Source organism: Camponotus vicinus, unplaced genomic scaffold, assembly GCF_025532165.1.
Source record: "Camponotus vicinus isolate PSW18456_S1 unplaced genomic scaffold, iyCamVici1.0 SCAF_2, whole genome shotgun sequence".
Taxonomy (NCBI): domain Eukaryota; kingdom Metazoa; phylum Arthropoda; class Insecta; order Hymenoptera; family Formicidae; genus Camponotus; species Camponotus vicinus.
The window spans coordinates 26,703,511-26,731,016 of NW_028141956.1; the positions used below are offsets into that span (position 1 = coordinate 26,703,511).

At 31.6% G+C, this 27,506-nt stretch overlaps 1 protein-coding gene across 2 annotated transcripts in view; it reads left to right on the forward strand.

Annotated features, from left to right (window-relative positions):
* The window catches only part of LOC145966253 (UNC93-like protein), a 67,505-nt gene extending 40,720 nt beyond the window's left edge, over positions 1-26,785 (forward strand). For both annotated transcript variants that reach the window (XM_083090214.1, XM_083090213.1), the window contains 4 exons: positions 2,722-2,953; positions 13,581-13,743; positions 22,199-22,466; positions 25,531-26,785. In XM_083090214.1, the coding sequence (XP_082946340.1) occupies positions 2,722-2,953; positions 13,581-13,743; positions 22,199-22,466; positions 25,531-25,850 (983 nt within the window). In that variant the 3' untranslated portion in view covers positions 25,851-26,785. The remainder of the gene's footprint in view (positions 1-2,721; positions 2,954-13,580; positions 13,744-22,198; positions 22,467-25,530) is intronic.
* Positions 26,786-27,506: the final 721 nt, after the last annotated feature.

Genomic DNA, 27,506 nt, shown 5'->3' on the forward strand with positions numbered 1-27,506 from the left:
TTAAAATTTTAAACTCTCCATCAGCCTTTATTAGAGAAAAACATAAATATAAAATTGATAAAAAATATACTCTTGTTTTCATATAAAAAATTTATTATGTTTATTCTACTACATAATTTTATTTCTGCTATAATAAAAATATATTTTTTGTCGTTCCATATAAAAGATATAATTCCCAATATCTTTTCAGCGTATTTTTCTCACTTATATTTACTATATAAAATCTTACAATTGTGTGTAATTCGAGTAAATGATTTTCTCGTACGTGCCTGCACTGTTTTAAAAGCAGATTTTCCTCGATAATTGATAAACGATTTTAAACACGACAAAATATTATTAACTCTACTCCGGTGAAAGTTCTTCTGGTTGGCTTGACGGCGCGCACGGATTAACCTACGTAGATTCCGGAATGACGATACGCTTTGTTCAGAGCTATCGATTAGTTTCTCTCTCTCCTGTCCAGAAAATGTCAAAACGCTTGTATGAAATTGCGAGTAACGCAAGATTCCAAGTATGCCGCGACGATAGAGGCTGAAAGTCGTACCGTGTCAGTAGTTCCGGTCGATGATTTAACCGGCGGGATGTGGCGACCGTTAATTTTTTACGGCAACGTAACGCATGCCGCAACTCGCTCAACGCATTGCGTGAACTCTCGACGCGTTTGAGAAGGCTTTACACATATCTCTTATATTACGCGCGTTAATAATATATAACACGTGTACAGCGTGTCACAAACCATTGTTTTTTCAAGACGAATCGTTGCACTTCGGAATCGTTGCAAACGGTGGCTCCTAACCATTTTAACTCGACTCATCACACGAATATCAACGAGATCCTTCGAGAAGATTCCCTGCGAACGATCGCATTCGAACGCGTGTCGTGCGTTTCCTCATTGGCGACATACATGTGCGTAGGCTGTGTTTACACAGCTGTCCGGGAATTTCTTTATCTTGTTATTCGCGAGCAGTTGTCTACCGTATGCTTCGTCGATTGATTCAATGATTCTTTATTAACTTAATAATCGGCTCTTTTTCACTGAGACAGTACGTCATCAGGTCCAAAATGTTTATAATTTTTCTGACGACACAAAATGCAAACATGGCAAAAATAATACATCAATGATATATCTGGTTTATCAAGGGATTTTTCCATGCATACGCAAGTATCTTTACGCAAAACGACTTTGCAGCTGTTTTAATGACTGTTTTAATAAAGCAATCAGAACACGTTAGATGAATGTCTATTGCGTTTTTATCCGCCGTAACCAGTCACTATTTACATCCGACAAAGGTCTTTTCACGCGTCGTGACTAAAGGTGCAAAATATATCCCGCGATATGTCCCCACTAAAGATAAGTGCAACCGTGACACCGATGTTCGGTGTTACCTCCATAAGACGCGTCGATGTGCGCATAATCAATTTTTCGATCACGAAACAATGAAGCAAAATACATCTAGCGCGCAAACCGCATACCCGCAAAACGATTAGGGAAGAGCCTCATCGGCAGTGAAATTCACTCATGAAATATTGATTTACGAAGAGTCCAGCTTCTCGCGTACTCTTCTATCGCATAGCTCTCTCGCGTCGATCGAGACGAGGCGGCATGCCCGTTTCCGGTTACGGCGTAACAGGTCGACCTCTCGATTTACCGCTCGCACACCTTCACTGTGTGCGATTCTTCGAGCGAACTAACATAATCGACGTGGCAATATAAATCGTTACGTGTCCCTTGCTCAAGTATATATGCATACAATTGCCGGGTAGTTTACATTGATACTTAATTTTATTCCTTGATTGCAATATGTAAAATAGAATAATTTTATAAAATTGCCTTATGACAATATCATAGAAGTATGCGGTAGATTTAAACAGTAGAATTAAACAGCATTAGCGATCGAAATTGAAATGGACAGAAAATATACCGTATATACATGCTAGATTTATTAATAAACTTATCGTTGATTGCTAATTAAAACTAATTAAAAGTATTGTTAAAAACATCCTTATTTTTTTTACTATCAATGCTTCTTGAATGAAAAAATACCATGCTGAGGTACTTATATTACTTTTGAATTAGAAATATTATAATATTCTGCAATAATTATTTCTTCTTGTTTAGAATATTAATATGAAAATGGTGAGTCTTCTAAGAGGCAATAGTTATTTTTGTTCATTTCAAATCATTTGTATAATTGAAATTGGCTCTTTTTTTTAACTACGATACTAAAATCATTTTTTTCTATCGAAAAAGAATACGACTTCTATATAATTCAGATAGTAAACACATATTGAAATATTACTTTAAGAGACTAAATTTCTTAAATTTCATGTAGATCCTAGATTATTTAATTTCAAAGAACACCAGAACAAATTGATAACATAGTATGATCGTAACAAAATCTTTTAATATTTTCTTACAGAAAATGTAAAATATTAAAATAGATTCTCTGTCTCCTTTCTTTTTCTGTAATTTTTCTTTTATAGAAATTTTTTATTAAAAACTAATATGAAGATATTTTGTCAGGAAGAGATTAAATTGTTTATATTACAGTAAAATAATAAATAAAATAATATAGATCTTCATATATAAATTTTTAATAATATAGAAAAAACACTCTCAATCTCTATTTCATTTTTCGAAATAAATTCGAAGAAGCAGCTTAGCAGTGAAAGCGCAAACGTGTTTGAGGAAACGATTCAGAGATCACTTTCAAATTGCAGTGCTAAGCGACGGCGGACACGGTGGCGGCGGGGGCGGCGGCGGTAGCAACGGCACGACCAGCTGGGATAAAATCAAGCTGTGCGGCGCGGATTTTTGCGTCCTTGGCAACGGAGGCCACGAGAACCTGGAGCGGCCGCCGGAGTCGGAGATCTATGAAATCTCGGCGATCTATCTCACGTGCGTCGTCGTCGCGGTAATAATCGTCGCTTTGTTCGTCGATCCTCTTTCCAGGTGAGTGCCGAATATGCCGGAACGAAAGTTGTCGCCGGAGGCAGGGGGATGCTAATCATTCGAGAGCGACGCGTTTTTATTGCCTGCCAGTATCGGCCGATTTAACGATCGTAACATTTCGCGATGGAATTGCGCGTCAGAATGAACAAGGACAAGCTGCATGAGCGGCCGTTGAAAAACGTTAGAGAGTAGTCGGGGCTGGCGAACCTGATTACCTACTTTTTGGGGCGCCGTCAGTAATTGGAGATAACGCGCCGAATATTAATCGAGCGGATTTACATACATCTCTATCGTGTTGAGAGAAAAAGTTTCATTTAAAAAGAGGTGAAACGAGGCAAATTGGGAGCTATGTTTTCTTCATTTTTTAGAGGGATTATTATTGTTTAAAAACCATAAATATAAATGTTGCATACGAAAAGATTAGAAGAAATTGGAAATGCGTTTTTTATAAATTTTGAATCAATAAAATTCTTTGATGAAAATTTAAACAAAACTTTAATTTTTGTAAAATGATTCAACGTGGAATCAAATCACAGTTAATGTAATTTTGCCAAAGTGTTTAAAGACACTTAACAAAGTTTCATTTGTTAATATCTCTACTTAATATCAAGAGGAAATTTAAATAAAATCTCAATACATATTTAATCTGAGACATAGTTATTAAAGTCTCTCAACAGTCGGTGTAAGAGAATACATCGATTTTAGAAAGAGAGACTCTCTCTCTCTCTCTCTCTCTCTTTAGTTTACGCTGCTTTATAATACGTCGAAGGATACGAGCACTTAGTATTGACGCAACGAGCGAGTCCAGAAACTTACCGACTTTTAATAAGTATGGTTCACGCTACGTGTAGCGTTATGCAATCGTCACAGCCGGCACATCCTGTCGGATGTACGCTATTTCGCAATCATAAGCAGAGCAATGGTTACGATGATCCCAAAATGGAGGTAGGAAAGAGGGAATTCGGGTTGATGTTTCGCGGATCATGTCTATCAAGCTGTGGTTATATAAGACAAAAACATGACACACCGTGAAAATAATTTCAACTTATTTGTTCACCGTCTTTGAATAATGACAGGAAAGAAGCGATCGTTTAAAACAACAACTTTTTGGATCGGATTTTTAATCAATCGGGTAATCCAGGTAATGTATAAGCATTATATATATATATAAAGTGTGTGTGTGTGTGTGTGTGTATATATGTACATGTATACGTATATATGTATACAAGTTTAATTGCAAGTGGCTTATTGCACAGAGAACATGAGTCAATCTTTTTATGTACAAACGAGTCGGATGAATTAGATTTTAATCTTTTTTCCTGGGAATACAATTATGTAAATTGTGTGTGTTCAACTCTATAAATTATTCGAATTAAAAAGCAACTAAAAATATTCAAATAGTATTTTACGTAACGATTTAAAAAAAATGATCTGTTAATAAACAAAAATTTTGCTTATTGTGTTCGAATTTGCGTAAAAGGGATGTATATTTCGCTCTTTTACAGACAACCGACATTGTGCGAAAACAATGCCCGGTTCTTAAATCAGGAGGAAAAATCTCTGTCTCTCGGTCGAATTGTTGCATTATATTTAGAATAGCTTGACGAAAATACGACGCGATCGCGCGTGACGTCGCTATATTCATAAAACGACTACGCGGGTGATGACAGTTTGAGCTGTGCAATTCACACAGTGCAAAATCACAGATAAAATATATCATTGTCAGTGATTGTGCACGCCGATAAGATGATTTGGTACGAATATGATGGAGGCAGCTTCCTTTGTTACATCCCGTGCATGTCATCTCTCATGCGGTGTAATTGCGGTATGCTCTACCTTCGCAATTAGATTTCATTGTTGGCTCAACGCGCAATTACAGGCTTCTTTGTGACGAACAGGTTTTGCGTCCTACTCACGTGGATCAATGTCGCGGAGGATACTAATGAAACAAATGCTTTTTTTCAACTTTCTAGAAGTATTCGAGGAAACATTTGTTAATCTGTAGATTGCTTTACGTTTGCTCTCATTTGGAAATTGAAAATAGTCCGACGCTTTTGTAGTCATCTTGTTTAATCGAATAATTTAACTCTGCGAAATAAATCTGTTTAAACAAAAATTATAGTACATGTATTTTTTTAAATAGAGAGAAGGAGTATGTATCTCTTAGCAAAAAAGATTTAGCTGAGAATTTTTATTTTATTTTAGTGAAAATTTGAGGATTGGGAATTATAATTTTTTATATAAAAAGTTGGAAACTATAATTTTTCATATAAATATTATTTATATCCATTTTTAATGACAATCAATTTTTACATCAATGTTGAATGCGCGCATCCTTGAACATACTGCAAAGCATATTAACTATAATCTTTGTACTGGAAAAATGTTTTTGTATCTTTTTACATCGATTATTGAGAGATAATAAACTTAAGACTTACTGTTTAATATTACTTCTCATTTACTCAGTTAATCGCAAAATATTCAGGCATAAAAAAATTGATAAACCGATTGAGTTTTCCTCTTCTTTTCCTTTCTCGACTTTGATATAGGAATTAATAAAATTTTATTCTTAAGAGATCGTAAGAAGATAGAAATGTGACATTGGTATTAATTGAATGAAAGGATTAGCTCAGAAATATGTACTTTAAATATGCGATGCTGAATAATATCAACATTGATATATTCAAACACTATTTATAGAGCTGCCATTTCGTTTATGCCATCGGTAAAATCATGCTTTTCGTATTCATCCTGCCACGGGAAGATACTCAAGGACGCGTTTGTCCGGATGTAAGCAACTCTTAATGATACGTTGTCCGCCAAATTATTATCAGGCCGTAGATTAGATTGCAACTTAACATTACAAAATCTTACAAAATACGTACTTCAGTTAAATGTACATTACGTTAATTACCCTGTTCGTGATTAATACAATTGACCTTCCGTCGCTGAGATAGAAAGATATCGCTAATGTAGACGTAATACTAACGACACTTTTATATCGAATACTATCGTTATCTCTGACTATAAATCCGTGGATAAGCAAAATAGAGAGGAAGACCTTCCTGCGCATAGGTTTTGTTTCCTGTCCGCACACTTGGCCGATTCGTTTAATGAATTGTTTTTATAGATGTCTACGATGAAATATACGTTTACGTTTTTCTCGTCGTGAGACATCAAGGCTTCATTCAATGCGATCACTCGATAAATCAGTCAGTTGGGACTCCTTTATGGAAAAAACGAACAGTAAAGTATTATGCTCGCAATTAAATTATATATGAGAGATACTATCAGATTTATTCCCGATTGTAATTACGGCGTTACGGTTTTACGGTTTGCACAACAATAGATTTTCATTGTTTTTGTACACCACCGCGCGAAATATTCTGCAATTTCTTATTATTTAATTCAATTCTTTCGTGGTAATATAATTTGCTATGTTCAAATAATGAGTATTACATATTATCTGTCTTAATTAGCAATATTTTTTATATTTAAAATCAGATCAAACTTTTGTAAAAATTTTTATAACAATAAATAATAATATATTATATAAAAATGTACATAATAGTTGTATGATATCTTTCTGCAATAAAGGCATTCGACTTTTTGTATTTTTTATAACGAAATTTCTCACGAATATAATAATAAAAATTAATACTAATTAATTTGTAAAATTTAATTTGTAAAATTGTTAAAATTTTGTCCATCTTTTAACTTCTATTTTAATCTTTCTGTCCTTCTATTTTAATCTTTTTTAATATTTCGTAACTGATGAATATTCTTTGAGATTCTGAATAATTTTATTATCTCCTTTTGGATTTAAACATCCTCGTATTATGCTTATGCTCTTATGTTTTTTTTTTCATTCTAATGACGAATTTATCCGGAACTCTGTAACTATACTTACACATCTTTAATTGCTGGGAGAATTTACGATGGTCATAGAGAGCCGCAGTTCGCGAATTGTTTCTTCGCAAGGCGGTCTCTTCTGATTTACGTGTGTTAGCGTGAGTTTTGATAACGAGAAACTCACAGTGCTAGTCTGACGAAAAGAAAACGATTATTAAGCAATGCTCGCAGTTGTACTAGTTATAGGGTGTTTCAGAAGTGTGTTTCATGATATCTTTAAATTATAGATTTATCTACATTTTTTATTGTCAATTTATTCTTAGAATCCCATGTAAAATCATTATTTATCGCAATTTCTAATTGCTAACATTTAATTTAATAAAATGTTGATCAAATCTAAAAAAAACATGTTATTAAATAATAAAGCTGCATTTAAAATTATTTATTGTTTTAAAATTTAACTCGCTGAGAAAGAAATATTTTTAAATTATTTACAAATTAATAAAGGTAGTCGATTTTTTATCTTGAATGAATTAATATCTTGAATTTGTCGAAAAGAAAATATCACAGTAAGAGACACTCTGTAGATATACATTTTATCATAGTTGCAGTAAAACGAATGTATTTAGGACACGCGACGGCACGTACCGATACAACAACTTCCCACTTGCTGCTCGTGTTTTCGCTTAAATCTGCGAGACTAGCACTTCTTTGTTATCGCTCTGAGAGGAACATATTCCCTTTGTTCACAAACGCATCTGTTATCGTAAATGTAAGAAGCAGATCGTGCATAAATATTAGGTGCGTGCGTATTGCTTAAAATTTAAAAAATTTGTTTTGCTATTCTAGTTATATATAAGTTAGCTTTTTACAAAAAGTTCGCGAATATTTTATATCGCACATTGAAATAGTCGTATCTAAAAATCATCATCTTTAATAAATGCGAATTACTCATATTTCTAATCATGACTTATTCATACAATATCATAAAAATATTAAAATAAAAAGAAAATATCTCTCTACTTAATATTCTTTTAATGCGTTATTTTATCAATATATTCTTATATTTTTTTCCACCAATGATTCTTCTTAGGATAGACTCTCGCGTGCCGGTGTCTGAATCAAAGAGTCTTCTCGTGCTTCTCTCTTCTCCGAGCATTGAAATTTCGCGATTGTCGATGTTTTGCGCGTTGCGTAATCCGCAGACTGATGCATGGTACGGCGCTGCTGCGATTCATTCATGCGATCGCTTACGAAGATATGCGTTGCCGTTCGATAATCGCTCACGATGAAACATCATGCAGCGCATAATACTAGTGCAGTTAGAAAAACTGACTGTTTTCCCTATGCGCATATGTACGTATCTCTTCTTCCGGTCCGCACATCATATATAAGCCGCTAATTTGCCTTTGATTGTATAGATAGATGAACGCATACATCGGGGCACAAGACAAAACTATATACATATAATATGTTGCGTGTAGCGAGCATTCGAGTCCTTTTCCGGTACCAGCCGCTTTGATATCCTACCGGCTTCAAACGTGTCTACTTGTTGAATTACAAATTTAATTTTTAATGCGATAAACTTCTGATGTAAATATAATTAGTAATGATAGGAAAATCCGTATTAGATTAACAGAATAATTAAATAACTTAATTGTGCAGTTGCAGAATCGATTTAATCTTTATATAATATACACACATATTATATACATCAAAGATAGATATATATATATATATATATATATATATATATAAACGCTATTAATATACATAAATGATTATTTAAAAAAAATATATATATATATATATTTTTTATTTGCTAAAAATGCATGTCAATGCACTAATGTTTTTCTAAAAAATTGAATTTAACAATTAAATTTAATACATTCCTATTTTATTTTATATCGAAGTTATAAGAAATTAATCACAGAAAATTAATTATCACAGATTTCTAAGATATTAATATTTGAATAGCTATATAAATCCAGTATGAATATTATTCAAAATTATTACAAAAAAAGATATGATAGAAATATGGACGGTTTATCTTTTTTATTTTGTATTTTTCTAAATGAAATACATTATTGGTTTTTAGATCGTTTTAAGAAAACAATGAATCTGTTTAGTGAATGCAGCTGACAGTTTACTATACAGTATATAGCTAACTATGTCGCTGCAATCTAGTACAGGCGACATCATTAGGAGAAAGATAATTTTCATTCGCATAATGTTTGTCACGCTCCAGGAAGATAAATCGCAGAACAAAAGAACGTACCGGCCGTAAATTAAATTATCAAAATATTGGCATACTATATATGGATAATTTAAATATTAATATATCTTTTGCAAAATCAATTTAATCTTACATGTATGTTATAAATCAAATAATAATAAATTATGCGGAAAGCCGTGTTACTATAAATTTCGGGAATATAATATTACTGTTTTTCGCACAATTTGTAACTTTCCAATTCAGGCAGATAATAAATATTATTTATTAAATTATAAATTATGTAAATATTTAAGATCTAACACATAGTACAAAGAATATTATACTTTAGAATATATAATATTACATTTAAAAGTAGTTACTTTTTCACATAAATTTAGAGAGTATTAGATTGGTTAGCTAAAATATACTTTTATAATTTAAAAATTTCATTTATTTAACACACACATATGAAAAGAATGAAGAATATTTAATATCGGTCCAGATTAGTTTGATTAACTATGTTTGACAATTATCGAACATCTGGTTGAATATTTTTTTTCGCAGAGTATCCAAAGAGTCGATTGTATATATTGTCGCTCTCTCGCTCTTTTTCCTCTCATTATCGTTTATTGCAATAATAATACCGTCCGTTATATCTGTGTATTGGTTAAGTAAGAGAGCTAAGCGTGTTAGATCCGCATGCAGATTGCGGCCAAAACGTCTCGAGTTCTGTATCTTCCACTCGCGCTGTTTCCAAGGCTGCACCATAATAGTTCAGGCCGAGTCTATGCACGTTGGAAAGCCTCGCAGTTGAAAGAGGTTAAAAGAGAGGAACGCTTATAGACTAAGTACGTTCGTGCGACCGTATATATAAAAATTGCGTGAGAACGTCAAGCTTATTTATTAAAAATTGAGCATAATACCGGTTATGTTCTATAAATTACGAACAATCATTCGACCATAAGTGGAAAAACTCGAATTAAGCATAGAAATAATTTCGAGAGCTATCTCGTTATCAATATCGATTTAACTCCTGCACTATTAATCGAACGGATTACTCATGCTTAGAGAATTAATTTAGATTAGAAGTTCGCGTGATTAATGTGCGATCGAATACATTTCCCTTCAATGTCCTTAACGGATCGAACAGTATAACATTAAACGCGCGGTACCAAATCCATTGAAAATATCAATCAGAAACTTTTTGAATTATATATTTAGATTAACGCGCGGTGATTTTCATGCGCATAAAAGCGCGTTTTTCGTAAAAACATACGTGTATAATATATGCATTCACATTGTGATTTTTCGCCTTCTGACAAACCGATCAATCGACAAATAGGAAAGCGTTTTGCAGTGATTTTCAAATAATCGATTTGCATAAATTAGCAAATTATGAGTATGAAGCAGGCTGATTGGAGAATAGTATGACCGTGTTTATCGTTTATGTTACACATGACGATAGGAGAAAACGCAAAATCAATGTGAAAATAACTAGTATAATTATTGAAAGAAAAGTCCTTTTTTTTAGAATTAATAAGAGAATTAGAATTAATAATTATGAAAAAGAGCAGACTTAACAGCTACGATATAGTTGTATTCTTTGCAGTAATTATATACATTACTTATATTTTTAATATATTATAGACTCTTAAAATTGTAATCACTGAAAAAGGGAAATATTAAATTTTTTAATTTGAGAAAGTACGCACGTATACACAAATTGGGAAATAGTTTTCATTATTTGAGAAATTATTTTTAATAAAAAGAGAATTAAAAACTATATTTTTAATTTATATTATATTTCAAATTGTGTGTGAAGAGATAGTAAATATTTAATGTGGCATATAATGTAAGGTTTATATTAGAGATAGATAGATTTCTGACACAGAAATCACGCAAGAAGGCATCTCTGTTCAATTAAGGAGCCGCTAGTTAGATACATAAGTTTACTGTTGGAAAGACTATTGAAATGAATAAGATCCTTCGGAATCAGCGTACACGAGATACATAATTTAATCGACATCATATTAATCACTATCACCTAATGAAATGTTCATGCTCTCTGGGCAAAATATATCATGATTTCTCTTTATTTCATCGAACATTTGCACGCGGAAACGACTTTGCAGCACCATTGAGAAGAAATCAACATACATATGAATAAAAAGTGGTGTCTACAATAATAATTCGTTAATCAGGTATGAGTCTGAGATCTCGTCATCTATCACGATCGCTCGTCAAATCGTTAATACGTGCGTGATTAACACTCGATTAAAAAATGATATGGAACGGTCATGTAGATCGCTATCGAAAAATATATACGAATTGTTCCACATCATTTTGATACGTCTCCTTTTATCCGAAGGTAAGTTTGAGATACATCTATCTTTGCATAAGTGTCGATTCGCATTACGTTCTCCGCGGATCTAGACGGTGGCCGTGGCTTCGACCGGGCCCAGAAATACGGCAAACGTGTTCTCAGGAATGTCGTCCTCTGGGGTGGAATATTCGCTGAGCTGTCGACCGTTTAGCGCAATCGAAAGAATACTTTATGAATTCACCGATAAGATACCGACTGTATCGTTGTACCATCTCGAATCCCAACGAATCTCGCAAGTCTTTAGAACGATTTATGTCTATTTGGTTTGTTAACTAAATTTAGTATCGGGATTTTATATGTTGGATTTTGTTGCGGTATGTACGAGAGTGCCTCTCTCAGCGATATTTATATTAATCTTATGATGCACGATATAAACCTTTCAAGGTTTTACTGGTATTTATTTTCCTTTGAGATATTTCCCGTATTTTTCTTCGATCATAAATCTTTTATCGTATTTATGTAATTTTTTTAATTAGATTCAATTATTTTAAAATCCAATTAATAATATATAATAATATAAAAAATATGAATCTCATGCATGATAGGCTTCATAAAGCAAAATCGATTTTTTTTATCTTAAAATCTAAAATTGTTTTTATATTATAAATAATTTTATCTATCACTGACATTTTGTGTGTGTGTGTGTGTGTGTGTGTGTGTGTGTGTGTGTGTGTGTGTAGATATCACCGTGCAAAAATTTTACATGAAAGCAAGCTATAAGTATTTAGATTTTCTAAGCATTTTCAGACTAAAGTACTGTTCGTATATAATTTTAGTGTTGCGTAAATCTTTTAGATCGATTTTACTAGAGATTATTACTTTAAGCAACACACAAATTGCAATGTAATATTTCTTTTTTTTATTGTATTAGGGAAAGAAAAAAATATACAATATATTATATACACATATATGTATATAAAATATGTTGTAAATAATATACAGAGTGTATCTGAAATGATGCACTAAACTTTAGGAGCGTGTATTCTAGAGGTCAAAATAATACTTTTTTTTCCTATGAACATGGGTCCGCAAATGAATCCCCTTGCGAGCTAGAGGCCCCTAAAGTTTGGGGAAAAAATTGAAAATTGGCTGTATTTCAGAAAAATTATTATTTGACCTTGATTTTGACGTTACCTATCATCCTCTCTTGAGAGATAAATAAATTTGCGTTGCGGGTGTTTGGTCAATTTCACACATTTTTGAATTTTAGCTCGGAGGGGGGTTCATTTGCGGACCCATGTTCATAAGAAAAAAAAGTCTTATTTTGACCTCTAGAATACGTTCCTAAAGTTTAGTGCATCATTTCAGATACACCCTGTATAACATGTAACATATTAATAAATAATATACAATATATTGCAATGATTTTTTGACGTGATACGAAATATTAACAAAAAATATTGCATCAGAATAGATTTTTATATTAAATAATTCTATAAACTTTTTATTTTTTAAAAAGTGAGAAAAATAGAACTCATGTATCATTATTTTGTTCAGCCATTGATTTATTACGGGTAATGGAAAATATGAATCGACTCATATGTCATCCGAGTTCACATTTATGTGACATTTGCGACACGAAACGATGAATGAATCCGGCTTGAGCACGCGATATCGTTCAATGGCAGTATATGCCAATTGGAAGTTTGCTAATTGCGCAATCCGTTTCCGCGTGGCTCGCATTGCACGGACACTGAATAAGCACATGGATGGTACAATCGCGATGATAATTAATCTCGGTTGTCATTAATCCACATTCAAGCGAGCATGCTCTTCCTCTTTGCGAATAGCGCAAAAGTTCGCCGGAAAATCATAGATTCTAGCGACGGTCAATCATCATTGTTTATTCGTGTTTCCCGCTTTTTTGTCCATCTGATTCTTGATTTATGTATTACATATGAAATTATGTTTAATGTAAAGCGCAACCGCGCTGATTATTAAATTATAATTGTAATAATACAGTTATATAAAAAAAATTTTGAATAATTTTAAATTTTAGATCAATTATCTCATACACTTTGTTTTCGTTTACATCTGTTGCGAAAGTTAGAAATAGACTTGTATTCAAATACAGAATTAAACTAAATCAATTAAGTGTTAGAACAAGGTACAGAGATAGTATTTTAGCGTCTTGAGAAGACATTTTAATGCTCATAGAATTTTCAATCACCTTTCAGGTACGGCGAGAAGCAACGACGGTCGGATAGTCAAGAAATAAGCGGTATTCAATTGCTCTCTGCTACAGCTTATCAGTTAAAGAAGCCTTATCAACAATTACTAATACCGATCACGGTATGGATCGGTATGGAGCAGGCTTTCATCGGCGCCGATTTTACGCAGGTGAGTTTTTGAAATGCGTAAATGAAATTTTTAAATTGCTCTTGTTCTATATTTCTATCGACATAAATTAATATTAAAAATGTAATTTCTATGAGATCTGATATTAATTGAAAGAAAAAATATTTATATTACGCAATATTTGATTTTATCTTTTTAATATATATAAATCGATGAAAGTTTTTAATTGAATGTAACATATATATATACATGTATTACATGTTTGTGATAACAGTAAAAAAGAATTCTAATTCTTCTTTATTTTTTTAGCAAAGAATATAAAAAAAAATCTATTCTTAAATTTAACATTTTATGAAATATTCGCATAATTAATAATTAATATCGTTAATAATTAATATCATAATTATTATCGTTTGATATTGATAGATGAATATGAATAAATGAATTTATCATGGATAGATTCATTCATGGATACTGAAATGTGTAGCACTTTCTAATGACAGCTTCGATCGCCATATAAATTAGTGCCGGTCACTCCCTTTCGCGCACATTGTAAACTGCAATCGCTGTTGAAAACAATGGTATTCTATTTTGCAACCTACACATTGCGGTTCCATGTATCGACTTTTTATTGCGAGCCATTAGATCCATAGCATTCTCGCGAATCATTGATAAGGAAATAGTTATCCTTGATTTCGAACCAGGATACAACATTAACGAAACGCAATGACGTCAACTCAATCTGCCTCCATAATTATTATCGAGCCGTCATCGAGCGACGAGGAGACAAAAAAAGAGGTGAAGAAAAAAGCCGAGTTCCGTATTCTCGCTTATAATATTTTCATTTCTTATTCTCGAGCACGTACTGTCCGGTTTTATTTATGGCGTTAAACGCGCACGAAGATTTATCGGCACCATTTCACAATAGCGATACATCGCTGCGATCTATGACAAATGTAATTATTTGTCATGACAAATGGCAGTCTTCGAGAATGGTAAAAACTTGATCACAGGAGGAACATTTCATATGAGATAGGACGGATACGTGTCGATACAAAGGAGGACTTGTAGCCTATGCGAAAACGTGAAAAAATGTCCGGTTTACTACATTAGAGTTAAAGTAATGATACAACCGCAACACGCAAGTCAGATGATTATTTATATTGCAAATCTGTAATCGGAAATGTAAATATTGATATTGAAGATATTTAATGAAAACGCTCAAATCAGTGATCTACATTTTCTAAAACAAAATAAAATTGAATAAAATTATTTATCAATTGTACTCACAATCAGGTATTTAAAAGATATTTAGAGAATGAGCCTTTCTTGAAGCATATCCTGAGAATCTGTGGATAACCTACTTTTGAAGAAGAAGAAATGTGTGATGGAAGCCTCTCACAATCGATCGCCAAGCTTCTATAACCGGTTGGTCTCTAAGTAGATTTTCTCTTTTTGTGCGTTTCAACTGGCACCAGAGTCTGCCTTCCCCGATCCGACCTCGAATTATTGCAAGTCGGGACGATAGTCTTCGTCCTCTTCATCGTCGATAGCAGCAAGTAGTCTTCGACCGTAGCGGAAATAAGTGGACACTTTTCTTTTCGTCGGCATGGAAACTGTCATCAAGATTGCGAACGCGAAGTCGACGACATAGCCGATGACGTCGGATCTCTCTAGATCTTTTACTCCGTTTCGATTGTTGATCGCGAGGTGAAGATTTGTTGTTCCATTATCTATAGGATTACTGTCAGTTTTTGCTTCCATTATCTATAGGATTATTGTCAATTTTCGTTTGATTCTTTTCTATGCCTTGGCAAAGGCATTTTATGTATATTATAATCAATGATATTAAATAATTGTTGTTTAAATCCCTTTACATATATTTTATCAACTATTTATTTTAAATATATTAATGAATTTAAAAAATATAAATATATTAATGAAAATTTTATAATGAAAATAAATTTATTAATGAATATAAATTTATTAATGAAAATTTTGTTTTATTTGTGATTATGGAGAGAGATTGGATTTAAAAAATATCTGTTAAAATATGTTATATCTATGAAGTAAATTAATTTTGTTGGTAAAATATATAATTTGATCGCATTTATGCTATTGTTTATTTTATTTATTTTATTTATTTCTTTATTGATATATCTATATGGAAGATTTCCAAATTGTATAAAAGACTTTAACAAAAATACATGTATAATTCAAAACTAAAAACTAACGACGCACAATCGTACATGAAATTAATTAAATTTAGAAAGAAAAATAATGAGAAGAAATATTAAAGCATTACAGTACATATATCGATATCAATAATTGAGAAAAATTTAAATAAAAAAGATTTCAATATTTCGTAGATTTTCCGTCTGTAAGACAAAAAAATAGCATTTATTACAATAAAATTTGTGTTTATTTTGCTTTTCTCACGAGTTTTCTCTTTGATTCTTTTCGTTACGAGAACTTATAACGACAAACTGCAATCAATAAATTACAATAAAAAGATCAGCACTAAAACTTACGCTAGATATAGAACGCCGTTTTTCGATGCGTGAAGATTCGCGAGGACGATCATCTTCCGGAAAACACGTGTTACTGGTTATAGATACAAGAGACCAAATTTTTATTATCTTTTTCGAGAATGACTTTATTGGAAAATAATTTATGCATGTGATTATGCAGTGTGTATATATTATTGAATATATATCTCCAAAAATATTCTAGTATTAATAGAACATATATACTTCATAATATTTTATCTCGGAGAGTTATGTCATATTTAAAACTATAAGATACATTGAAAAATTAATTTCGACATAAAATCATTTTCAATGGTCTAAAAATTCTGATGTTTTTTTTTCTTTAGGCGTGAAAAGTTATAACTACAATAAATGAAAACATATACATGTATATATTGCGCGTATCCTGTTGTGTTATGCGGGCATTAAAATCTCGAAACTTGAACGCAATCGATTTCAATAAGTACGTGAATAAGAATAAATAGCGTTTTTTATTACATTAATTATTATATTTGTATACAAATAAAGATTAATTATGAGTTAAAGGTTCATATATATATATATATATATATATATATATATATATATATGTATGAACTTTTATTAGCTATTTCGTTAGTTATATTTTTCCGTAATTTGGTGTAATATTAATATCAACAATTCAAACGGTTAATTTTTTAGCAATCTAATTAAAACCGAAAAATGTAAAGCAAGATGCATGTTAAATTATTGCTTAAATTAGAATTTTTATCAAAAATACGTTAAAAGAAAATTCTCCAAATTGTCACGAAAAATCAAAAGAGAAGAAGAAAAAATTTAGTAATTTATAATACTGTTTGAAAAGCAATCTGTTCCTTTTGCATTTTAAATAAAATACTTTTTCTAAATAAATATGATTACCAATCTAAAATTAAATTTTTTGAACATCAGATACACTACAAACAGATAGAAAGAAACTTACTATATTTTAAAAGATAAGATTTTTCTTCATGTATTCGTTCGCGCGCGTGTACATGTGAGACTGAGAAACTATAGTAAACTATATTAGAATATAATTGGCTAAAAAAATAATAACGAAGAAAAACATTAGAATGTTTGTTAGGAAAGAAAATGATTAAGTATATCGCATGATAGTATACGAACTAGATTTAGAAAGTAAATATACATTAATTGAGATGTATGTTTGCTACGAAAGCGAAACAAGAAAAATGAAATAAAAAAAGAAAGAAATGTATAATAGAGAAGCAAATTTTTCTTTTAAAACAGATGTTTTTTGATCTGAAAATGTGTATGTTTGACATGCGAGCAATAACTATTAAACAAGGAGATATATTTGAAAGTAGGATATAACGTGATATTTATTCACGCGTAGCATAAAGAATGTAATTAATAGCTACTCTAACAATAAGTCGTACTGAAGAAAAAAATTGCGGTAATTATACCAAGCTATATGCTATTTCGATTGAAAAGATGAATTTGCGTAATTTATATACCATCTATGTGGTAATCGATTCGCTCAACAATATACTGTATCTCTCTTTATGTTTTCGTGGATATTACAAATATAGTATTTTGCGAGCAAAAATACGTCTTAGCGACGTTTAGTTTTTATGATACGATTGTGATCAACAGTTTTAACGGCTCATCCTTTCAACTTTATTTTTTCTTTCTTGTCTCTGAAAGTGCCAGTTAGAGTTCCAGTTATACTTTTTAAATTTTAAAATGACGTTAGTTGAAAATATTTATATTATTTAGAAAAAAATATATTTGAGACAATAAAAGCCTGGACTTAGTTCAGATTTTTGGATATGATTATGCTTAGATTTTTTAAAGAAAATATTGAGAGAATATTTCTTAATTTCTAAGGATTATTCATGAATATTTTCTAATTTCTAAGGATTACTTTTTCATTTCAAGATAGGTTTATTTTTAAGAATGATCGAATTAAGTACATTTTTCAGAATTGTCAGATATTTATTGGCAATCTTCGTCGAAACTATAGAAATAAGTTTCACGTAAAAAGTTAGAATTAATCGAGGAAGGTCATGCGTCTCGAGTAAAACCCTCTCGTTATTAAGCGATCCTGCATCATTACAAAAGTGCTTCGGGCTTGCGAATCGCGACTCGTTCGAAACTGGTTCGCCGACAAGTCGCACGACATCTTGGACTCTGGGGAATCGAGTAATTGGACAATTAAACGCGCGCAAAGAGAGAAAATGAGACGAGAGAAAAGAGAGAAAGAGAGAGGAAAAAAAGAGGGAAGAGGAGATTGCAGACTTCGCTGAGTCAGCTGAGTGGTGCTGGACTTGTTATAAATAGCGAGCTTATTCTTGCTGCTTCCATATCTGGAATATCGTGTACCAGTATTTCTTCAACACGTGCACCGGATTGCGTGTACACATATGTATGCATGTGTCATGACCACGACTCGCTCCGTTCTTCGATATCGTGAATATCGCCGTGGAACACATACGTTTAAGTCCATTCAAATGCCCGGATGTTGTCCGGTCGAGAATTATACCAGGAATGCAATGACGGCCCATGGAACTCAATGAAGCTATAAATGGTTGATTTGCAATTTGAAGATCGAAAGAATTTTTAATCGTGAACTGATATGGCTAAGGGCGATGATTTGACACCAAAAATTTAAGCATAAAATTCCTTAATTAATTTTAAATTTCTGTTTTATTTTGAGCACTATTAAAAAAATTCTATTTAATACTACTATAAATAAAAGAGAGAAAGAGAAACAGCATAAAATGTTTATTAGATATGAAAGTTTACGAAGTCTTATTCTCAGAGAAATTCAAGTTTAAAATTTTTTCTATTTTTCCTTGATATTCTTGGCAATATATATGCATTTAAAACGTACTTTGAAGTATAATAAATAAATATATAAATAGAGAGAGAGAGGAGAGGGGGGAGAGAGAGGGGGAGAGAGAGGGGAGAGGGGAGAGAGAGAGAGAGAGAGAGAGAGAGAGAGAGAGAGAGAGAGAGAGAGAGAGAGAGAGAGAGAGAGAGAGAGAGAGAGAGAGAGAGAGAGAGAGAGAGAGAGAGAGAGAGAGAGAGAGAGAGAGAGTCATCATCATATATAGCATCATATAATCACGTTTCTTTGAATTTATTACTTCTGTCGCGGAAAATATATTCGTCATATCAATATAAATAGAGTTATTAAATATACATATAACATCATATTAATCGCGTTTTTTTTTTAATTTATTGCTTTGTTCTAAAAATATATTCCATGTTATACAAGAAGTGTATTAATATTTACGTACTAATTTATCAGCAGTACATTTACCGTTTACGTTGGTCAGAAATATTTATTCGCACATTGATTAAGATGTCTTCGAAAAGAGATTTACTTATTGCACTGTCTTAATGAGATAGCTGTTTGCCTTGAGCTACAGGATGACATAATAAGATATGCGCCATGTTTATATATATATGGAAATGAAAATACTCGAATGCATGCGTAATATAAAGGAAATTACTAAGTAAACAGACATGACTGTGAATTGATATGATTGATAGGGTTGATATGATTGAAACGAGTTTTTTTATTTCTAATCAGTGAACACCATAAGGCACTTTTATAAGTTAATATTAAAACTGCTGCTGACGCTTGTAATACTTATTTTTTCAAACAAAAATATGTTAATCTCTTTCTTAATTGCATGCAAATTTTTTAAATCAGCAACAGTTTTATGTTGGATTTTATAACAAATGCTATTACATATTGCAAAAAGCACTTCTCTTTTGCATATAATACACAAAAACAGATGTGGCGCAATTATTATAAATGAGTCACTATTTTAACAGCCTGGTTATATGTTAATATAAGAAAAATACGTTCTTTTAAGCAATAATATCAAGATATCTAAAATAATGTATTTAATTAAATGCTGAATCGAATGATTTTTGATTATAAGGTGTTAAATAAGGTGTTAATCCTTAGCTGCTAGCCGAAATAGCTGCTGTATAAGCATAAAAATTTGGATTCGAGATTACGAAGGATTTGTTTGAATTGTTCATTCGAATGCGCATTTAATTATGCATTTATGCATTAATGGTCAGATCCAAAATGATTACATGATAAGTGTGTTTAATGTATCTTTCATCGTTTAAGATTAATAATACATTTGACAGTATGCGAAGAAGAATGCCTGTATATTGCGAAAGATAATCGTACGTAGTTTTTATGACGCTATTTTATATTCAATTTTTATAGAAAAATATATAATCAGTTAAAATTGTTTTGCAGTGTTAGAATACATTTCGTCACATATTTATGTCGAATATAATATCTTAGACTATTAATAACTGTATGTGAACGAAGAATTGAACATTTTTCACAATTTGTCGCATTTAGAATTAACAAATAAATATTTTACTCAGTTAAATCGAATTTAATTAATGCATTAGGTGTATGATTAATGATAAATATGTCAATGAACAATTATTTTTGAATCATCAGTATTTTTTCGCGTTAATTACTTTTGGCGCGAATATACGACATACAAAGACAAATTTCATATAACGAAATACAATATTGCAAGAATATGCAATTTCTTATTTAATATTCCATAAAATATATATGATTATGCAGTTTTATTTTTTAGCATATCATTAACAGTACTTATCTTTTTCTAAACGAAAAAAAACATAATCAGATATTCTGATGTATATAAAAAAAGCATATTTTTATAATGTCTTGAGTGTAATATAAAAAAAGCATATTTTTATAATGTCTCGATTCAAGGACATGCGTTTCAGAATCTCTATAGTATCCTCAGAATCATATCTCACATGTTATAATGGATTTAAATGAAAATAAAAATACGTTTAAATACGATTAAATAATTTGCACAGAAAACTCGCTCTCAGTCCGTTATTACATTGTATTAAAATTTGATTGATGGGATTATAATTGCGAGAAAGCGTTGATATATACGTACGAAGGCAGACTGACATTAGCTAATAAGGGCATCAATTCATTCAATATATAGAATATACATAGGAAAAAATAGATTTACTATTCTACTATCTATATGACGTCTAATACCATTATTATCTGAAGAGATTCATCCTTCGTTTGAAAATTCGATTAACATATACACGAATACTATTAATACATGAAAGCAATAGAATTGAAAGTGATCGATTACATCTCGCGAATCTTGTGTCTTAATGATGCGAATTTGGGACGTGTAACATCCATTAGACATTTGATAATTTCTTTAGTAAAAAATTTAAGTCATTATTTTTTATTACATAACTCATTATTAATTTTTTGCTTCGCATAAAAATGTTTAGTCCTATTCTCTTTCTTATGTCGTTCTTTATAAAAGATTTAAAAAAAAAATTTCAGATAAAAGATGAATTCTATTATAGTTGATTATTATGGATAGTCTAAGAATTGATTGATTCATTTTTACTGCTTTTGTTATTTATTAGTACTAAAAAATTATTATTAAATCTAATTATCTAAATCTTAATATTAAAATAGCTGAACCAATTATTTCTTCTTAAGATTTTTCTCTAGATATAAATATTTTAAAATATATATTTTTATAATTCTTTTCTTAATATTAATAATATATAAAAATTAAAATGTTTTATTGCACTTAAATCAATTTTTTTCTCTTTCTTCCTCTTCTTCACAATATAAAATTATTCTATTACCCATTAGTAGCCATTAAATTTTTTTAATGGTTTAATGTCGATTGCATAATCAAAATGCAAAATGAAAATCATGCACAATGAAAATGCATTTAACAATTTAAAGTGATGTGAATGAAAATCATTCTATTCTAATTATCAATTTAATTTATCAACAATCTTCAACGTGTAAAAAAAGAGAAGGAGAGAAAGAGGAGTTCGATGAACTTGGATATTACAGATCATTTTTGGCGATTCAAAAAAAAAAAAGAAATAATAAATCGAATTCTTTTGTGTCTTTCCAGGCATACATCTCCTGCGCTCTAGGTGTCCACAGAGTCGGCTACGTCATGATCTGCTTCGGGGTAGTCAATGCTGGCTGTTCGTTGCTGTTCGGCTCGTTAATGAAATTTGTTGGCAGACAGCCGCTGATGGCACTGGGCGCTATCGTTCATGCCTCCCTCATAGTCGTCCTTCTCATGTGGAAGCCTCATCCTGATAACCCTTATATCTTTTTTTCGGTTTCGGGACTGTGGGGCGTGGGTGATGCTGTATGGCAAACGCAGGTCAACGGTAAGTATTTATTATATCTTAAATAAAAAAATAAAAATATATATATACAAGAAAACTTTATATATAATATAAATAAGATTTTGTGTATGCGTTGCTAGAATAGTTTTTAGAATTGTTATTTTCGATATGTCAGTTTTATAGCAATCATTTTAACTATTGAAGTAATTGAACGCCATACGAAATTAAAATTACGTGATGGATGTTATTAATTTTACAACTTGCAAATAATAATATGCATAATCGAGTATAATAAACGGTATATCGTTATATCATAGGCATGCTAAAAAATTAGTCAGATTAATATTGGATTGAAATCAAATGTGGTGTGTTATTGCTCACATAATAAAAAAAAAAAATTATTTAATTATTAAATTATTACATCTCATTATTATTGGATTTAAAGTATAATATGAAAAGAGATAGACAAATTTAATTTTGAATACGCAGATTTATCCAGTCTCTTTTTATTTATTGTTTCGAAAAAAACCGAATTCATGAGTTTTTATTATAAGCTACTGGATCTATCCAAGATTTACCGGTTATTTCTCACATTTGTTTGTTCATAATTAATATGGATATTGACAAATCAGATGAATACTTGACAGACGTTCTTAACACGTTTATAAAAAAAATATTAGTCTAGAAATAAAAAAAAAGAGTTACTTCTCAATATTAACGACTTTATTAAATTAGGGAGTCATTGATCTATTCAGTCTGAGAAAAGAGAATTCATAACAAACATAAAATCATCGATATATTTCGCGTTATGCAAATGTCGATTTATTTGCGATTTTTGACGGATATCATAATGGCGTTTTCGAAACGCCATTACAACGGTCGGGTTGTATGGTTACATTCTTCAGAAGAATGTGATTGATCAATGACGTCTAGTAAACTCTACCCCGGGTTGCGGGTTAAACCTGACCATTCAAAAACGCCATGAGAAAAGTATTCTTTTTTTGTAGCAATTATTGACAAGATAGATGGATAGGAAAAGAAAATTGGATGATGTAATCTATACAAAATCAACTGTGACAGAGAGGAAGTAATAAATCTCAAATTACTAAACAACTAAATTCGATAACTAGCGACTGATGCATTAGTAATAAAATAATGTAATTTTCTTTACGTTAGTTTGCACATGCTGTCGCCATATAATTAGTTAGATTAATAAAAGAGTCACATGGTTAATGTCCCCCCCTCTTTCCAAAATATTCTTATGTAGATTTTAAATGGAGCAATATACATTGAGCATCACAGAACTGGACCATCATTAAAAATTTAGATATTAAAAATCTAGATAAGAATATTTTAATGTTACGTTAACCTGATGTAGACATTATATATAATGTAATATATAAAAATAAAGACGTATAGGTACGTATCGTCGATGTCCATTTATATACATTTTCGATAAAAAATATCAGAAAAATTTCTCTCTTTCTTTCGCAAAAAATTTACTTATGTAAAATCAAGCAAAAGTATTCATATGTATATTATGTATACGGAAAGACAATAATTCTGATCTTTGTTAATTAGATCATGCCCAAAAATGTTTTCAAAGATAATACACAGGTTACAAGAAAATACTACTGAACTATCAATACTAATTTTCTGTACTTAATTTTCTATTAATTTGTTTAGTTATGATTAGCAAATAAAAAACCCATAATCCATATATCCTATTATAATCAATATTTTTTAGACTCTTTTTATCATTAGAATTAAATTAATAATTCTCTTTTGTTTCAATATGAAAGCAAAATATTCAAGCAACGTCAATAATTCAAAATTTTAATTTCTATTCGTTGACTACAATTTTTCAGCTGTTACAAATAACCAAATGATATACAGAGCAATTTCGCTTTAGTTGTGCACAGCAAGCTTGTCTTTATATCTGTAATTAGAACTTCTGTATAATTATACGAACAGAGAGCAAGCGTTTCAGGCATTTTTTTAGCTTTAGTATGTATTATAGTTTTTGCGAGGATTTATCGCTCTACGATGTGTTCGAATTGTATTCCGAGATTTTGCAGAAATCGATATGCAAATCAATCTATCCAGCTACTTTAAAGCACACAATATAGACAGTTACATTTACTCCGTATCCGGCTTTGTTGGGATAATTGCGTGCATCGCGCGTACACCGTGCGAATTTCTAATTTCAACATACTATTATAGATAATTAGCAATCACGCATGAGATATATCATTATTATTTAAAAATCTAAAAAATATTCTCTCATGTCTCTCTAAAAACATATTGCTGAACAATCTCCAATTACATCAATCATTGATGGAAAATTTTTTTCTATCGTATGTCGGCAATTTATGAAAATAACAAATTATTATTACGCAAGGCTTCAAGATTAAATTGGAAAATTCCATTTCAGCGGTGTTTGAATGGGGCATTCCCTCAAATTTAATTAAACATAGATATATTTAGAGCAATTAGAGTCATTGCTATGGATTAATACATATCTTGCACATGTTCCGCTTTTTTCCCATAGATTTTTCTTGGCTCTTTTTTTTCCTTTTAATGCTAAATTGCAAATCGTCGGCAACGTTGTATGCTTTCTGACGGCGCGTCTAACGATAGTGTCGATGGGTCAAGGATTCGATTCTTGACGAAACAGCACCTGCGAGCTCGTTAATTCGCCATCGGACGAGCCGCGATGATGAATCTTAAAGCGCTAACCTCGATGCATCCATCTGCATTGCCGTAAATTGCGTGCTGTCATCGTGAATCCGATAATTATAACTGCTCTGCAACAAACAAGATTTCGTTAGTTAAGCGCGATCACACGAATTTCCTAATAAGTAGAGAAAATGAAATAAACAGAGAATTTCACGATATTCAAATATATATTCACAGAGATCGCAGAGATTATATTTTGATATCTTTAGAGATCACTAATGTAATCATATAAAAAATTTAGAAAATAATTTTAATGTCTTTTTAATAACAAGAGCTTCTCTCTGAATTTTTTTTTTCGGATGAATATTTCTTGGACACTGAATCATTCTTAAATCTTTCTTATCTGGCGATTTATTTATTTTTACAGGACTCTATGGCACGCTGTTCAGACGTAACAAGGAGGCGGCCTTCTCAAACTACAGGCTATGGGAGAGCGCCGGTTTCGTGATCGCCTATGCGTATAGCACGCATCTCTGCGCCCGTATGAAGCTGTATGTAATGCTGACGGTACTGATTATCGGCAGTATGGGCTACATCATTGTCGAATTGCTGCACAGGCGCAAGCAACGACGGCTCAAAGCAATTGCCGAGGACCCGAAGGCCGCCCAGATCGAGGCGAATCAGCCGGAGGAGACCGACGACGAGAAGGATGACCTCGACGACGAGATCACCATCACTCATCTGTGAGTGATCTGCGCCGTCGACGTAATCGTTCTTCGTTAAAAGTACTCCGCGCTCGCGGCTCTTTCTCGTCTCATCGACGGGAAAGTCGAGACGACGATAGCCGGAAGACGATAATCGATTGATTTCGCGGATATCCTTCTCTCCGCTATATCCGACGAAATCTTACATCCCTTCATTCTCGTTTCTCACAAACTTAGACCCGTGCTGTCAATTGGTGCGCGATTCCACGTACTTTTTCCTGTTGATGATAAAAAGTCAAAGTCAGAAGAAGCGTGGGTATGTGCACGCCTTCCACGATGAAGTGGAAATGCCGAATGTCGACTCCATCTCATGGGATACTTCCCTTCAAGGAAATGTAACGTGTATCCAGACTGTAATCTGATTTCTATCTTCTTTGGCAGCATCGGAATGAGTCGATAATCGAAGTAATAGTAATACACTTACCAGTATTTGTGGCGCTAAAAAAAACGCATGGTGACGTATAATTCGCTCTCATGCTACTAGGAATATAGAAAGCTCTTGAATTGACATCAACGAGAAGGACTATCTCAACGTCCCATTCTATGTCTTCATGGTTCGTAGAGCGAAAAGTGCATTTCGTTAATATACATACCGGCATCGGCGATTTAAATAATCTAGTGATCTTTACAAATTAATTATATACAATTTTTTTTGTTATAAATACTTAATCGAATTCGTAAAGATTACTATATTATATTTCGTGTCCCCCTAAATAAGAGTGCATGTGACATATTGTATATGTATATAGTTTGCAACTAATGAAAATTGGCGTGAGATTCGACGAAATTCGTCATTTATTCGAGGAGGAATGCTCTACATACTCTTGCTCGAATATATAATACTTTATTGTTTAAAAAAGGAGAAACAATTGTTATAAGAAAGACTTTCTTAATAAAGAAATAATGTTATTGATCACACATCGACGATCGGACTCTCTTATATTTCTCTTGAGAGAAAAGCATATAAGATGTCAATATCGATCTCTGTACATTTTAAAACAGTACTTTTTTCCTACCAGAAATAAACGACTCAATAGCAATGGACAAAGTTTCATTCTATGCGAAATTAAATTCCTAATCTTCAAAATTCTAAGTTATGACTTGCTTATAAATAAATGTCTTTCTTCAGTGTTTTATATTATATTTTCTCTCTTTATTTTAATTAAACGAATTTTATAAAAATGTTATTTTTCACAGACATTAAAGCTAATTCTTTACTTATTCCGATATTTAAGCCATATTACGTGATTAAAAATTTCATAGAATAAGAACTTTAAGAATTCTAATCTATTTTTTGCAAACGTCTCCCTCGCGCCACTTTTCATTCGCCTTTGAGAGAATTTAGAAGAAGAATTTAGTAGAGGAGCGCAAGAAACACATCAAACTACAGGTAAACACCATAAATCTTTTGAATGCATGTATACATCAAAGTACTTTCCATCCTAGCACATTTTGTACACGATAGCTCAAAAGTCTACAATGTAAACATAGAATACAAATTCATGCAATTACAATTCTTTTGAGAAATCCATTCTTACGAAAAAGTCGTCGTGTTGATAGAATGGTGATTATTTCTTTGATTGAAAATAAAAACGCGACATTATATAGGGTGTTCATTTTAAAACGTTCCACCCGTTTA